Genomic DNA, 17,155 nt, shown 5'->3' with positions numbered 1-17,155 from the left:
ACAGGGAACACAATCTGCATTGCAGTACAATTCGTGCAGGCTGAGCAGTGTTATGGCTGCAGCAAAGGGGTTACTGAACCGCACAGGAGAGAACTCGCCAAAGAGATCTGCCTAGCAGGAGAGTCAACTAGTCTGAGGACATGGGCAGAGTCGCCATCCGCAGGTCGCCAATCTGAATGGAGGAAGGGAGCTGCAATCTCACTTCAGTTGTCGGGTGTAGCTGAGGAGAAGACACGTGTGTGGAGGAGCAAGATGGCGGATGCTGGAGTGAGCCGGAGAGTGTAGGTTATCCCACATGTTGGCGGAGAGCCTGAAGAGTGAACTGAGATGCAAAATACGACCCTGTTGGACACAGGAGGGTCGTATGATGATGTCCGATTGATGCCCAAAGAAAGTCTGAAACGGAGCATCTTGGACTGCTATGTGGCAGATACTTGAATGAATCCATGCGGCTGCAAGAGTGGGGCCAGTGTGGGCACTGCGGTGACATGTTGCTGAATTTGGAGCAGAGCGATTGCCTGCCCAGAAGACTATATGTGAACTGGGAGGTAGAAACCACCTCTGAACTGCTAACGACAGTAGTTGCTATTACCTTTGGGAGAGGATGGGGAGTGCCAAGAACACCTCTGGAGCCAGGACCAGTGGTGCAGACCCGTACAACCATCTGCCAAACCAGGGAAACCCATATTTTAGAGGTGCAATGCAAATAAGTCATTAGGGCCGAGCAGCAGCCACCAGGTACTTTAGTTGTGGTCGCAGCAACAAAAGGTCCAGCTCTTAAAGAGGCGGAGGGGCATCAATGGATCCAGAAGTTGAAGTCCTCCGGTTCGTCCAGTGAGGAGGAAGCAGGGATCATTGATGTGGGGTCTGGAAAAGGGAATTGGTGAATGGGGATCAGATGTGGAGACTAAGTGGAACTGGGGGAACTTAAAGAAGAAGTCCTTCAAGTTCCAGTTCACTTAGCGAAGAAACAGAAGCAGTGGTTGTTTGCATGAGGTGTGTGAGGAATCTCGGGTTCTGTGAGGCCTATGCCACAAGGGTCCCAAACTTACCCGCACCTATGCTCGGGCCAGAGCACAGAACAATGCTTATTCTACGCTGATCTCTAAAGTGGAGACCCCGTATGCCCTGCCTGGGAGAGGAGATAGACAGAATCTTCCCAGGTTTTCTCTTTTCCAACGACTCATTCAGAGGAAGGTGGCCATGGAATACGGATACGATTATCTATATGCTCCATGGGAGGTAATGGAGGAAATCGAATGCAAGAGGGAGGCTCGGTGTGAAGAAGCTGTCTGAGACTTTCTTTATGTCCCCAAGCGGCTTTGGAATCCGTCCAGGCCTCAGTTGTGGGAAACCCTTCTATCTTTCAAAGAAAATTGAAATGATTTTGGGGCGGTCAACATACATTGATCGAGTGGAAGTCAACCATCCAGATAAGAAAGATCAAGCTGTAGACCTCATCCTGACCATTACTACTGGGGTATGTCGAATTCTTGATCTAATTAAAAGAGTTGTATGTTACAAAGGGGCTGTTGAGCCCGAAGAATTACCACTGTTTAAATGTTGCTGTTGGGGCTAAAACCCCCTTTTCCCAAATCCCCCTTCCCTTTTGCCCTTGCAAATGAAGGAGGGAATCTCCAAAACTGCCATTGTTTCATCACCTCAGGGAAAAGAACTTCTGCCACAGAGGACTTCTCCTGGTAAAGCCAGGGGCTGCTACTTGAAGTGGATAAACCCCTAGTTCACAGAGACACTTTGTGAAGAGCCTTTGAGCCATGGGCCCTTACCATTCCTAAGGCAATATCTCCTCAAGGACACTGCGAAGATGCTTCATTTAAGGACACTTTGCAAAGAAACGTAATTGAAAGGACACTTTGTGAAGATTACTTTGGGCCAATGGACCAGTGTTATGTGAAAGAAAAATTTGTGTGAGTTGCTAACTTTTAGAAAAAAAAAGGGGGGAGTCGCTCATGGTCTCTTCAGAGAGAGGGGTGCCAGAGAGAAAGGACACCTTGAAGAGTTCTTACAGACACTCACAAGTAGCCAGCTATTGCTAAGGCTCCAGCAATGACAGCGTGCTGCCAGGAGAAGATGTGTTGCCTCAGTTTTGCAGAGGGAAGGACTCTGTGAACACCAATTGGATGGACTCCACACTTCTTCATCCTAACTTGTTCATCTTACTAGGATAGGAAAGGGTCAGTACCCTGATAATTGAGAAGGACTTTGCCTATTGCTGGTCATGTGGTTCCCGAATGGAACAAGTACAGAATATACTTAGCTAGTCAGTGTGGCAGGTTGTTTTGTTTGTCTATTACAGAAACACAACGGGACAACGAAACGAGTCAAGAGTTGCCCTTAGGGGGCTGGATGCATCAGCTGTCTCTACATGAATGTTAGTGATAGAAATTCTTCAGGTGAGAAGGTCGCCTCTGCGGAGAGGACAGTCTCACTGTGAGTACATAGAATGTAAATTTGCATCATACTTATATTTTCTTTGCAGGCTTGCAAGGGGTCTCCATGCCTCTTGTGAGATTGTCTATGGCCCATTTCTGTGTATATGTGTACAAATGCTATTTATAGTATAGTTAGTCAGGATGTTTATCCATTTCCTGTCAAGCAGTTTTTGTTTAGCGGGGGGTGCATTAATATAATGCACTTGTGGGATACTGCACTGTATAAATATGTAAATTCTTGTACAGCAGATGTCTATATTTTTTCATGTAAATTATTGTGCTTACTGGTCACATATGGGGTATGCCCTATGGCCCTGTACATATGTTATTGCCCTTTTCCCCGTTTACAAGTTTGTGGGATACTCCTTGTATATTTTTGTACAGGTATTTTTGTAGGAGTGGATGCCAAGAGCCAATAAAGGACGCGGCTTAGTTTGGCGGGAGTGGATGTAGCAAAACAGTATAGTTTTTGGGTCTTTTTGCTTACCAGAGAGATTGGCAGGTAAATTTAGATTTCTCTCTGCCTACCAGAGAGCAGGATCCATTGGTAGGGTCTGCTCATTCTGCTCAGGTGCAGCTCAGCTTGTCTGAAATGTTTACACTGGTCCAATAGGGAGAGATTTTGGACAGTGGGAGGAAACCTGACAAGTGAGGGCTCAGGCATTGTTACAGCCCTGGTGATTGGCAGAGGAAAGTGCCTCAGTGTATGCTGGGTTACTGTACAAAATGCCAAGGGCAAATGTGCTTGGGGTCTTCGGCTGGAGAGGGGGTCCCAGAAGGAGGGGGCGGCTGATCCTCCTCTGTAGAAGCTGCCATGTGGCCTTGGGTAGTCGACCTGTGTGCCTGAAAGCCATATAGAAGCTGAACCCAGAGGTCCTGCAGAGTTGACTGGAAGGGAGACACTGGAAAGGATCTGATTCTGCCTACAGTAAGTACAGATCTGTTTCATAGGACCTTTCATGTGAGGGCCATCCCTTCAGTGGAAGAATCAGTGGATGGGTGTCATTCAAGGGGATGCTAGAGAGTGTCCTGAAGATAATGTAGTTGCATCAAGTCTGCTGCTGTAGAGAGAGCAATAAGACTTAATTCTTCCATACAAGTGGTAGTATGGTTAAAGCAGTGTTTCTGCTTCCACAAATAACCTTGTGAGGCCAAGTGAGAGTTGTCCTTATCTACTGTGAATAGTTCAGTTGGAGTATCCCACTATTCCCTTCTCCCATCCAAGTTCCACAATAAATATAAAACCAAATACCATGGACTGTTTATTGAGTAACAAGCAAACGGGAGTAAGGATGGATGTGTGAAAAATCCCCTAATGACAGTCTGCAAGGTAACCAGAGGGAGGCCCAAGAAGTCAACACACAGCAAGCCTTACGGGGACAGTGCGACACAAAAAAGATCCCAAGCTTTGAACATCTCACGGAGCACTGTTCAATTCATCATCCGAAAATGAAAAGAGTATGGCTCAACTGCAAACCTTCCAAACTTTAGGTTGGGGGGGGGGGGTGAAGGTTAAACCCGGTAAAAAACTATTTACCACCACCATCCTAAACTTATGACAAACACACACTTTTCTTCCTAATCTGAAAAAACAACAAAAAGACAATACTGAATAAAACAGGAGATGCAGATAGAGGGAACATGCAGTCACCAACTTTATGCTGTACATATCAATGACTTATAACTGGAAACCTTTTTGGACCTTGACAGGTATACCATCCAGGACCTGCTGGAACACTCCTTCTTTCAGGAAGACACTGGGGTTCATGTTGAACTTGCAGAAGAAGATGATGGGATCAAACCAGCCTTGAAACTTTGGTTGAGGATGGATGATAGTAAAAAGCTGCATGGAAAATACAAAGACAATAATGCCATAGAGTTCCTCTTTGACCTTTACAAAGATATTGCAGAGGAGGTATCTCAAGAGATGGTAAGTGTTTTATAAAACCCATATGGCATATAGGAATGACATTTGTGGGAACTTTTTTTTTTTAAAGTGTAACATTCCTCCTCTTGGGGAGGTGCAGAATGAACCCCTAAGTGTTTCTGATTAACATTTAAATTTCAGGGTGTAGTCCTTGGTTTTTGGTGAGGCAGAAAATAAATTGGGCAGCAGTCAGTTTATTTTTTTTTATTTTTTTATATTTCTGAACTCAGTTCTACAAGAGAGGATTTGTGGGTGCAGGATAGGCACAGCACAAAATATGATGGGTATTCTGAAAGTAGCATTAGTAGTAGTAAGATTCTTTAGAAGCAGCCTCTTGGTAACTGTTTACCCCATGAGAGCAGCAATCAGAGAGATATTTGACTCTGTAGGAGCAGCCGTAGTCATTTTCTTTTAGTTGCAGTGAATCTCTCTCTAATCAGTTTATCCCTTGACCCATTTGAAGCAGTCAAATATACCTTGATCTTTGGACAATGAGTCTTTAACATTGCTTACATGGCAGTTTTAACCTAGCTCCTCTGCAACATTATGCACCAGGGGAGTCTTTTTACAGCCTAACCTTCTCTAGATATCTATTCCACCTGCAAGCATAAGTCCTTGGCCCCTGGAACATTCCGCAGATTGAGGCCAGGCCTAAGTAGACCCAAATATGTATCATCTCCCAAGCCATAATTCTGACCATCATCGTCAGAGATTGCTTGAGTCAGATACATATTCATAGCCCATAGCCATTGTCCTTCCCATACTGTTTACTGGAGCCTCCTTCACAGTATAAGATGAGAGCCATCAACCTACTGAACTTAGGGAAGACCTAGAGCAGTGATGGCGAACCTTGGCACCCCAGATGTTTTGGGACTACATTTCCCATAATGCTCAACTACACTGTGGAGTGCATGAGCATCATGGGAAACATATATTGGGTTGGTGAAATTCTCGCGCTGTCACTCTATATGAATCCTAAATTCCTTTAAAGCTGCAGGTACTGTTATTGATAACCTACGCAATTCAGAAATTTATAACAGGGGGGAGTACCGCGCTTAAAAGGTGCTTAGTGCATGTTATTCATACTAATTACATTTAATAATTTACTTTCAGTGCTTTCAAATGTTTATAATAAAATCCCTTGTGCTAAAATTATATAGATATTCTCCAGTGCATAAAATTATATAAATATTCTCCAGTGCATAAAAAAAAATTCTCATTAATAAATAAAATATTTCTTACAAGTGATGTAAATATGTGCTATAAACAATCCTTAAATATATCAAAATTTGTTAAAATAAAGTTCCAAGTGCCCTGGAAGAAGCTGTGTGGGCACGCAGCGTAACGCGTAGGACGCCAAACCGGAAGTGACGTAGCGACATTACAATTGTTATGCATTGGCAAAGACGAAGGAAAATGTGAGTCTGTTATTTTTAATCTCTTTTAATAAAATCACCAAACGGTACCTCACTATTGTGGCCCCATTTATTTTGGAGATTCAAAGGCTCCACACACACCCCCTGGAATATCGTGTTAAAAGGGATAAGTGTGAGAATTAGTGACCGGACCCATCAACCATAGAAAAGGAGGAAACATTACATATGATACCATACAAAGCTGGTTATAAAGCCAATTGAGGTGAGCGCTTAGGACACCTAGTGGCCACTGCATGGAAGAGCACCTGCATGAATTTTGAAAGAAAAGGCGTCTGAATATACACCATTTTATTTATATATATAAGGACACTTTGGCACTTTTTCACTTTTGAATTATTTAATTATTGGAAACTTATAAGCACATAATTTATCACTGGCACTTTATTTTAACAAATTTTGATATATTTAAGGATTGTTTATAGCACATATTTACATCACTTGTAAGAAATATTTTATTTATTAATGAGAATTTTTTTTTATGCACTGGAGAATATTTATATAATTTTATGCACTGGAGAATATCTATATAATTTTAGCACAAGGGATTTTATTATAAACATTTGAAAGCACTGAAAGTAAATTATTAAATGTAATTAGTATGAATAACATGCACTAAGCACCTTTTAAGCGCGGTACTCCCCCCTGTTATAAATCATGGGAAACATAGTTCCAAAACATCTGGGGTGCCAAGGTTCGCCATCACTGACCTAGAGAGACCAGAAATGGCAAACAACAGCGAAGGGTGGTTACAGCCTATCAATAATACAAACTATATTTTGTTAGGGACACACCAGCAAAGGGAAGAGCATTTTTATTTAACAAATTAGCGTAATTCCAATGTCAAAATATTTTTTTTTACCCTTATGCATTACCTGCATAGGGTAAACAAAGACCTTCCATTTGTTGTTCCCCCCTACCTCCAAAATACTTACCTGCATCCCCTCTTGATCCAGCACTGTGCTGGAAGAAAAAGAAAAGCGCCACTCTGAGTGCAGTAAACTCGGTACTTTATTAGCCATATACCATCATGGGTACTCACAAGATAAAAAATGTAAAAGCATGATGAATTCCTCAGATGATCGGTAGGTCCAAAGCCTCAGCGAGGGGGGGCTGTTGTGCTCCAGACAAATCCGTGACTGACTACAAGAGTCAGCGATATGCGGACCTAGGGGACACCAGCAGCGCCTTCGGCGGCGGACTTCCGGGTTGGGCGTGGAACGTGGGGCGTGATGACGTAGGCGACGCGTTGTTGGAGCATGCGCTCCTTCCTCACGCCCCACGTTCCACGCCCAACCCGGAAGTCCGCCGCCCAAGGCGCTGCTGGTGTCCCCTAGGTCCGCATATCGCTGACTCTTGTAGTCAGTCACGGATTTGTCTGGAGCACAACAGCCCCCCCTCGCTGAGGCTTTGGACCTACCGATCATCTGAGGAATTCATCATGCTTTTACATTTTTTATCTTGTGAGTACCCATGATGGTATATGGCTAATAAAGTACCGAGTTTACTGCACTCAGAGTGGCGCTTTTCTTTTTCTTCCAGCATCCTGCAAGTTTTTCTTCTACACTTGAGATTAAGCTGCCTTCAGGAGAGCACAGACCGGTTTCATGTATGGACTCCATGGACTCTTTTATAACATCTTTCAGGTCCGTTTAGTTTTCCTTTGATTATTAGGAGCCCATTGAGGTTACTTTTCAGTCCGGTTGCGCCAGTCCTTTCATGTTTGATCCAGCACTGTGCTGTCTGCAGCAATAATCTCTCTCCCTGCTCTCACAGCACAGACTGAGAGCAGCGGGAGCCATTGGCTCCCATTGCTATCAGTCAAATCCATTGAGTAGGGAGGGGGGAGCATGGCTGAGCTGCAGTGTGTGTGTCTAGGGATGCACATAGCCTAGCTCGAAGTGCATCTACACGTGTGCCACCATAGCACACTGTTTGCTATGGGGGCACACACAAGAGAGGACGGGCAGACAGCAACAATTGGACTTCAGAAGAGGAGGTAAGGGGCCACTCTGTGCAATATCCATGCACAGAGCAGGTAAATATAAACCTCTTTTTAGGGAAGAAAACAATGACCCTTTAGTATTACTTTAAAAAGTAAATACTATTAGGTTTTATATAAGATATATGAGGCCTAATCCACAAAGCTGTTATTTTCTTGATAGCACACCATTTATATATATCTCATTTCCATCTCCTAAGGATCAATACACAAATCTACATAGTATGCTTTAGCCATCTTTATACAAAGTGTCACTCTGCTGCTACTAGTGCTATTATTACACTTATAGGTGGTCTATTTCTTTACAAATGTCTGACATTTTTGTACAGCTGTTGTGAATAATTGCCGTTATTTGTGTAATGTGTTTACTTCCTATCAGGCCTATGTAGTGGTCATAATGCAATATTTTCTCGATTGAGGTATTTCAGTAAATGACTGCATTTTGTCCACTAGGTCTAGCTGACGATCATAGGATGTAAACATATTACACAAATTATAGAGATTATTTATGAAAGCTGTGCGACTGTTTCAGACATTTGCACAGCAATTTATTTTTTATTTTTTTTCTAGAAATAGGCCTCCTAGTGTTATCTTATTGGCCCCTATGATCAACTTCATCTTCAGAACTCTGCAGAGCTTTTTTACAGTAAGCCTGACTGCAGCCAATAGGGAAAAAAATAATGGCAGACAATCAGGAAAGGAGGAATGATATAATTGTACCCGCCATAATTACTGTAATAGATTCAGCCCATAATCACTGTTAGATAGGGTAGCAAAAGGAATGGCATAGGTTACTTTAGGGAATGATAACCTTTGGAGTAACTTTAAAATGGATTTAATTATAACTGCTTACAGCTGTTAAAATATCGCTGACAGTGTTATAATAAGTAATGGAGTTAAGAAAATGTATTAATTTTAACGAATTAAAGAGAAACTGAACTTTGACAACTGTTCCATGTTCTATGTCTTGTTCTGCACTGTGTCTCTTTATGAAAGAGGCTGTTTTGGTAGAGGTAGGGTTTTGCTTCTATGTGTCGGAGCTTCATACAAGAAGAACAGTGAGTAGCACAGTAGTGATATCACCAGATCTCACTCCAAATATCGTAAGAGATTAGCAATCAGAGGCACAGTATCGTAGATCTCACACTGCAGATATACAGCTTTAAGGTTTTGGTATAGAAGTGTCTAGGCACCATGGAATATCAGGAACTGCTATATTTCAGAAGAAATTTAAAAAACAAAGTTCATTACTTCATTGAATGGCTTAGGCACAGTTAACATTAATATGTAATGTAAATGTTTCCTATAACATAGTAAATCTTTCCTTTTTGAATTCAATTTCATTTTAACCACTTGCCACCTGCCCACAGTACTTTTACTTTGGGTGGGTGGAAGCTGCAGGCTAAGGGACATAACTGTACGTTTCTTGATACATGCCCACTGGTGCACCCCCTAAGGCACACAACGGCACAATCCTGTGACCGCTGCAGATCATGGCACTCAGTACTCTGCACTGGTATCATGTAACCAATCATAGTGATCATATGATTACAGTGTAAACAAACAATCATGAATGGCTTCCTTTCATGGCTGCTTGCTTACTATTGTGATGCTGTGATTGGTTTACAGCTATCACATGGTACCTGGCACCCTACCATGTGATTAGCTGTAGCCAATCACAGATCACAATAGTAAGCAAGCTGCCATGAATGAAAGCTAAAACTATTGCTTATAACAGTGACCATCACCCAGCAATAACAGTGTAAAAGAAAAAACATCCCTGATCACCCCTCAGAGTAGTACAATGTAGTAGTAGTATGTTTAAAAATGTTAATGAATCACCCTGATCACTGCCACACCATATGATGATACTGTACTGCATTGGTTACAATCCGTAAAAAAAATAAATGTGAAAAAAAAACACAATTTATTTCATTTCTAAATGTTCCCAAAAATTGTGACAAAACATTTAATACATGTGCCATACCTCTAACTAAATACCTTGGACTGTCTACTTTTTTTTAAAAAAAAAGGGGAATTTGGGGGGTATTTGAACTGTCCTGGCATTTTAGGACCTCAAGAAATTATATATATATATATATATATATATATATATATATATATATATATATATATATATGTACAGTATATATATATATATATATATATATGTAGACGCTATAAATTTCACACAGACTAAATATTATACACTGATCTGGATTATTTTTACAAAATAATTTTAGCAGACTAAATTTTGGCCTAAAATATGAAGAAAGATTATTTGTTTGTAAAACTTTAAAAAGTTTGTGTATCTCTTACACGATGAGTTGCTGGGGAAGCTGACAATCAGTGTAGAAGTTGGCATTAGTACAGTGATAGGTTCTGTGCCAAGTAGCTTCCACGCTCACGTAAAAGGGTTGCTCATTCGGCACTGTTGCCGATCACAGGTCACTTTGTATGTTTTTTAAAGAATACAAGGAGGGGCGATGATGTCATTATCTACACTACGCCCAATCAGAGAACACATTGAAATCATTGGAAAAAAAAAGGCATTCTGTGAATAGCAGCAGTGTTGAGTTGGCAACCCCCCTGTAGTCAGTGTGCTGTGGAGAAGCTGCTTGGCACAGAACCCAGTAGATCACTGCTTTTACTTCCCCAATGACCCCTTGGGTTTAAGATATATATACTTATACTTACATTAGCCCAAGATGGACCAATTTAAGTATGCAATACAAACCACACCTGGAGTTTAGCTTTGGGAAGTCACTAGGCAATATACAACAAGGAGAGTGAGATAGGAAAACACTTTCTTGTTATATGTTATGATATTATATTTCTGGTATTAAAACTTCCTATGTGTTTCCAAGGTGGTGCTTAATTTTGTCTGTGAAGGTGACTACAAAATTGTGGCAAAGGCTATTCGTGACCGTGTGTTGGCAATAAAGAGGAAACGAGAAAAAGTGAGACGTGCCCAAGAGGAGCTGAAGAAAAAAGAGGATGAGAAGCAGCAAAACATTCTAAAACTCCTTGAGCAGCTAAGAGATTCTCAGAGCACCACTGCTTCTCCCACTCCTGATACCACCCCTGGAGCTACCTCCCTGCCATCCAACTCGGAATCTGCAGAGTCTGTAAACAGTGGCACATTTCTGCCTGAACCAGAGGAACCAGAAGCTGATCAGCATCACCTGTTTAACTTCAGACAAACATGTTATTCCTCTGCTACATGTAAGCAGTTATGTTCTCCCTATCTACACCAACTTTCCACAAGATCATCCTATTAGTAAATTCGTATCACAATCTAACGACTGATATATAATGGCTTTTAAGTTCAGGGACTTAAACCTCAGGTCTCAAAAACTGGATATTTATTATTTTAATTTGAGCAAGAGTTTAATCAAACTAGTTTTCCCATGTGGTAAACATTTTATTTCCTGTACAGTTTATAAAGTTGGGTAGAATTTAAAAACAGCCCAGTTTTTAAACTGTGTAACATAGTTATCTTTTTCACTTAGCGGACTGTGAGACTGATGAGTACCTTAGTTCTTCTGGTTTGATGGAGCCAGTGGACATTTCCCTGAGACATACAAGTGACACCTCTCAAGAGGATCTTAATAGCCCCCCAAGCACTCAGCCGGAGATATGTTTTCCTGGGGTAAGTATAAATATGTTTAAAGGAACTGTTATTGCCTGCTTTAAAATCTACCTGTCTAATATTGATAGCATGGGTTCTACAAATAATTTAGTGACATATAACAACATACAACCCTTATTAAATAAACAGTTTTGTACATTATTTACTGTAGGGAGATCTGTATTTTACTGCAATCACTGCCTGATTAGTAGTGGTCAAAACAAAATCTCAGCTACATAGTGTATTGCTCTTGATCACTAATATCTGAATACAATTAAATTGAGACTAATGGCAGGGGCGTAACTATAGGGGTTGCAGGGGTTGCAATTGCATCCAGGCCCCATACTCCAGGGGGCATGTGCAGCTCCCCTGTACACCTGGATAGGAGAGGCGGTGGGGCAGCATGTTGTAGAGAAATCACTGTCCTCCTTTTTCCTTCTGTAGCTGCAGGAGGAAAATGGAAGAGATTGGTTCCTCTGTATGCTGCCCCTACCACTCCTCCTATCCAGTTCACTAGTGTTCTGCAGTCTCTGGGCCCCTGTGTGCTCCCCTTGGCCCCCCCCTACTGTGCTGCCCCCCCCCCCCACTGTGCTCCCTTCCCTCTCCTGCTGTAGGGGATGTGTCACAATAGAGAAATAGAGAACCAGGAAGGGGTCGGTAAATATGTAATTTACTAGCTCCTTCCTTTTCTGAATGGACAGAGTCATAGTCAGTGACATTGTAAAAAAATAAAATAAAATGATAAAAGATAATACAATTAAAATACCAAAACATAAAAACTACTGACACCAGTGGGTGAACTTCCAGAATGAAACACTTGCGACCAGGCCCTGGCATTCCACCACCGTGGGGAGGCCCCAAGATGGCAGGAAGGGGGCCCACTGCAGAACTTGTGAAAGGGTCTGCGAGACCGTAATAAAGGGCCCCGCAATGAGAGTAAAGCGCCCCAGGATCAGTGAGAAGAGCCCCAGGCTTGAAGGAAAGAGCCCCGGCCAGGGGTCCGGGGGGCCTGCATGGTTCCTTGCACCAGGGCCCTGAAGGTTCTAGTTACGCCTCTGACTAATGGGGTTAATAAACAACCCAATCTACCCCCCATTCTGTTGCTTGGTGTGACACTTGTGTGTGGATTGAGCCATTTCAAATGCTGAAATTGCTAATTTAAAAAATATTTTTCCTCTCCTTTTATTATTCAGAAGAAAGGTAAGAAATTGGGAGCTACCTAGCAAAATGTATCTCCTATCGCAGCATTTTGGAAATATTTTAATCACTTTTGCCAGACACCACACAGGCATTGTCCACCAAGTCTCAAACTATGGACACCAGTTGGAATAACCATTGTGTAGTACTTTGTAGCATGAAACAGAGTCTTCATATATAAATAACAATTATGGCTTCCCCATGTACATATTAAAAAGCGTATGTAGAAACAGGGTTTGTAAAACATTCATACACATATTTCTGTTTAAATCAAACTGATCAATTTTCACAAGTGTTAAAAGAAGAAGGAGAAAAAAAAATATATATATATACGGGGCTTCTTTTCTCAGAGAATAGGTGCAGGAACTCCTCCCTTCAGGGTCACCCTTTGACTTCGTCCCCTACACACCTCCGAGCACCATTCCTTGGGTCCACCCCTTACGCACCTCCCAGTACAACCCCTTTTTAGAGAATACAGAACCAAGTATTATTTTGTATTTTATATCGAAGCGGGAAGCAGAGGGCCTGAGTCAGAGGTGGTGGAACTGAGTTCCCCCAAGTTCCAGCTGAAAAAAGAAGGTCAAAAAAGTCTTCTGATGTTACTAGACAGGAGTCAAACTTTCTGTTCCAACATGCATCACCAGATATTACATCCTACAAGTGAGGTACAGCAGGGAAAAAAAATGTGATCATAGACATCACAAATAGTGTGATTATGCTTTTACATCTAGTTTAAATGTTTGATTATATATTTGTATTTCTTCACTGCATTGCAAAGATTTCTGTACTATTTGTCACCTCTAAATATTATCTTTAAGGGTTGTTGTGCCCATTTTAGTCGACAAAACATTAAACACTAACAAGGGCCTGTTTAGCAAGGAACCAAATATCTATCAGATGTTATTCAAACTGAGGAAATTAAACTGTATGTAAGGGTTATATGCAGTAAGAGAAATGGTCAGTAATTAAGTCTATGGTCTTGTCTCCTAAGAGTATTGCTATCAGTGTGAACACAGAATGCACACTTCCTCTTGGAATTCCCAGTGACATCGCCTCTCCTGTGGACAGGTGAGGCAGAACCAACAAAAGCTGTGATCTGTGTAGATTGTCTATTATAATGTGTTTAATTGTGATATTTCTAACATCTCATTATAAGTATCATTTGTTAAAATCTCATGCTTACGGTCCATCCTTCCAGTTATGCATCAGAAGCCTCAGGGCTGAGTGATGGTTGTGAAGGCCAATCAGCAGGAGAGCGCAGCGCTAATTCGCCTGTAAAGAAGACACCTGGCAAACTTCTCAGACGTAAAGCAAGATCCAGGCTTCGTATTATCAACGTAAGTTCTTACCTGATTGGGTTTATTTTACAAACAGGAGAAGTGCATTGTGTATAGAGAATAGTAAACATCTAACAGCATTAAGGCAATTCGCTTTTCTCAGTAGTTACATCCCTTGAAACCGGTATTAGATTAAACAGTATGTTGGCAGGCAGTCATACAATGTAGTCAAAACAGAGAGTAAAACTCTTGCATAAAGTTATCATTTAGGAATGGTGCAAAGCACAGTCCTGGATCTCTGCTGTGCTGCTGTCAAGTTCCTTAGCCCCAGGAGTTTCCTAAACCTCTATATACAGCCAGCAGTCCTTTGCTGCCAGTGACAGTCATTTTCTTGTATGATGTGTGTGAGAACCTTGTTCATTGTCAAAAACTGTATTCCGTTAAGTGACAAACTTAAATTTCATTTTTCAGTGGCTTGAGTTTCAGAAAAATCAAAGACAACAGGTTCCAGCCAGGATTCATGATAGTGCTGAAGATCACTCAGCACCAGATTCTGCTGAATCAACCCAAATTTGAACAATTGGAGTTGTATATACCGTTAAGTGACAAACTTAACTTTCATTTTTCAGTGGCTTGAGTTGCAGGCAGAAAAATCAAGGACAACAGGTTCCAGCCAGGATTCGTGATAGTGCTAAAGAACACTCAGCACTAGATCCTGCTGAATCAACCCAAATTTGAACAATTGGAGTTGTTGGGACCACCCTGATCAACATAATCCTATAGTCACTGTTTGGGTACTCAGGTAGCCCTGCAAGCAATAGCATGGCAGGGGAGTCTCCCCCATTGGCTTTTTAGCATGGGTGGAGGAATCAATTTATTTTTCTTGTTCAACCTGTGGTTTTGCAAAACTAAATTCTAAATTACACACCCTTACTATGGCAGTTTATGTTAAAATGTAAGGTTTTCTTCCAAATGCCTGAAAGTGTTACTAATGCACTTCAATATGCAAAAAAAAAAAAAATAAAATTAAAGAATATTTTCGTTTCTCAAGTCCTTCTTTTAAAAAAAAAAACCCACTGCCAACATGACTATTAATAAAGCAAATTAAAATGTTTATCATGAGCTGCTCTGGAATGCTTTTATTGACCTTATAGATACGGTACCTACAGTGTCTTCCTAGATAAAACATTAACATTAATATAGCAATTCCTTAAATACATTAAAACCCTGTTAATTTAGGTCATATTACTTTCAAAACAATAGTATTATGCTGTCTATTTTTATAGGATCCAACTCTCAATCCTATAGTTTTCATTGCTTGATAGTGGCATTCTGAACTAATTATTATTATAATTATTATTATTATACAGGATTTATATAGCGCCAACAGTTTGCGCAGCGCTTTACAATTTGAGGGAAGACAATACAGTTACAATACAGTTCAGAACAGGAGGAACTAGAGGGCTAATGTGTATATGTTTCTTGTTACCATCCATTGGGTAAATGTATCAAAGTTCTTGATTAAATAACTATTCTCAGTTGCAGTAATTTTCCAACATCATCATACCTTAGTTTTCATTCCATGGCTTTTGCAGTCCAGCTTGTTTTGGCTTGGTATCCTATCCTCTCTTCATGTGTCCCCTCCAGCCAACTCACCACCCAGATGTATTTTGCAAAAGTTGCACTTGTCCGTGTCAGTGCCTGAAGCTAAGGAAGTTAGGGGTAGTGAGAACAGTATTTTTATAGACATAGCATCTCCACAGGTCTACTTCACTGCTTTAATAGTTTATCCAAGGATAATATGCAACATCTATCAAGGTCATTCCATTTAGGAATGCTCTGTTTGCACATACTGTACATTTGTTTCTCCATTGCCTCTTGCTCCCATTCTACTATTTGTGCACAACTTCCACCAATGTGTATTTTGCTGCATGTACTGTATCTGCAAATTTGAAATAAACTTGATTACTTGCATTTTTTCACTGATCTATCCATTATGATTTGTGCTTTTCTGTGAAACACTCCCACTGGAGGTTCATATGCTGATGCTCTGCATCTTATAACTGCTGTTTGTTCAGGTGGCTCCTGAAACAAGAATATACTATGTAGGCGCTATAGGTTATGTAAGCATCCCAGACTCCAGAGCGGCTAATGATAAATGTTTCCATTTGTTTTGTTTGATATGCATATTGATAGTGGAAAATATAGCAAGCTCAGAGTATAATTTTGGGAACACTTTTGCATCACTGAGAAGTAGGGTTCTCTTCTAAAGCTTGACTGAGTTGTCCTGTTGTTCCTTCTGCTGTGCTAGAGAAGAGGAGTGAATAAAAAATAATTGAAGCATCTATTTTATGAGCACTATAACCAATATTTTCTTTTTGGTAGCTTAGTACAAGATTTTACAATATTTAAAACATGTTCATTTTCAGGATTTTGATACTAATAAAAAAAAAACAACTCTAATGGTTTCTTATTGTTCCATATGCTTTTCTCATATCAATTCAGCTTGTAAATGCAACTAACAATTTATGGAGAAATCACACTCATAACAACGTCATTTGTGCCTCCAATGGAAACTGTTTTAAAAGTAAAATCTGAAATTATACTACAGTATAATTTTTATTTTATTGATAATGACAATTGTTTCAATCTTCTTTTTGTATAGATCTCAGATAAGAGTGATCGAGTTGTAGAGTGTCAGCTTCAGACCTACAATGGAAAGATGGTTACATTTAAGTTCGATCTAGATGGAGACAATCCGGAGGATATTGCAACAGTCATGGTAATTGTGCATTGTGATATTATTTGTGAAAACTGATTTGAAATGAGGCATCTGAAAGTGTTCTGGCTTGAACTTATTATGTTATGCAAGCATGATTGTTATTAAGCTTATTCAGTAAGGCAGAGAGTAAAGTTTGGTAACCCTAAGTAATCATTCAGAACTCACCTTTCTTGGGTCAGCTTAAGTAATCCAGGAATTTGGATCATTGTTATGAGTTTATACACATCACCTTTGCTTTTTTTTTTACTGTCCTATTTAATAAGCCTGCAAGTGTGTACTGCTGTCATGATGTGGTAGCTCTGTAAAGATATGGTACAGCATAGATGTAATTCGGGTTGCTATCTCTCTGCTACTGTCACCAATACCTTCATTGGGACTTAGGAGAGGGATTGGGCAGGGGGAGTGGGGTAGTTGTTTGGGGGCAGGGATGATCCCTTTGGTTTCTCCTCCCAC

At 40.7% G+C, this 17,155-nt stretch overlaps 1 protein-coding gene and 1 long non-coding RNA gene across 3 annotated transcripts in view; one reads left to right on the top strand and one right to left on the bottom strand.

Moving 5' to 3' along the window:
• LOC309566786 overlaps positions 1-17,155 on the bottom strand; it is a 1,174,540-nt gene that overhangs the window by 770,606 nt on the left and 386,779 nt on the right. The window lies entirely within an intron of this gene.
• The window catches only part of WNK4 (WNK lysine deficient protein kinase 4), a 374,343-nt gene that overhangs the window by 275,578 nt on the left and 81,610 nt on the right, over positions 1-17,155 (top strand). For both annotated transcript variants that reach the window (XM_082272080.1, XM_082272079.1), the window contains exons 6-11: positions 4,164-4,383; positions 10,683-11,040; positions 11,328-11,467; positions 13,635-13,711; positions 13,842-13,980; positions 16,586-16,702. In XM_082272080.1, the coding sequence (XP_082128206.1) occupies positions 4,164-4,383; positions 10,683-11,040; positions 11,328-11,467; positions 13,635-13,711; positions 13,842-13,980; positions 16,586-16,702 (1,051 nt within the window). The remainder of the gene's footprint in view (positions 1-4,163; positions 4,384-10,682; positions 11,041-11,327; positions 11,468-13,634; positions 13,712-13,841; positions 13,981-16,585; positions 16,703-17,155) is intronic.

Source organism: Pelophylax lessonae (genome assembly GCF_965119305.1).
Source record: "Pelophylax lessonae genome assembly, chromosome: 11".
Taxonomy (NCBI): Eukaryota; Metazoa; Chordata; class Amphibia; order Anura; family Ranidae; genus Pelophylax; species Pelophylax lessonae.
This window is presented reverse-complemented; position numbering and strand designations above follow the sequence as displayed.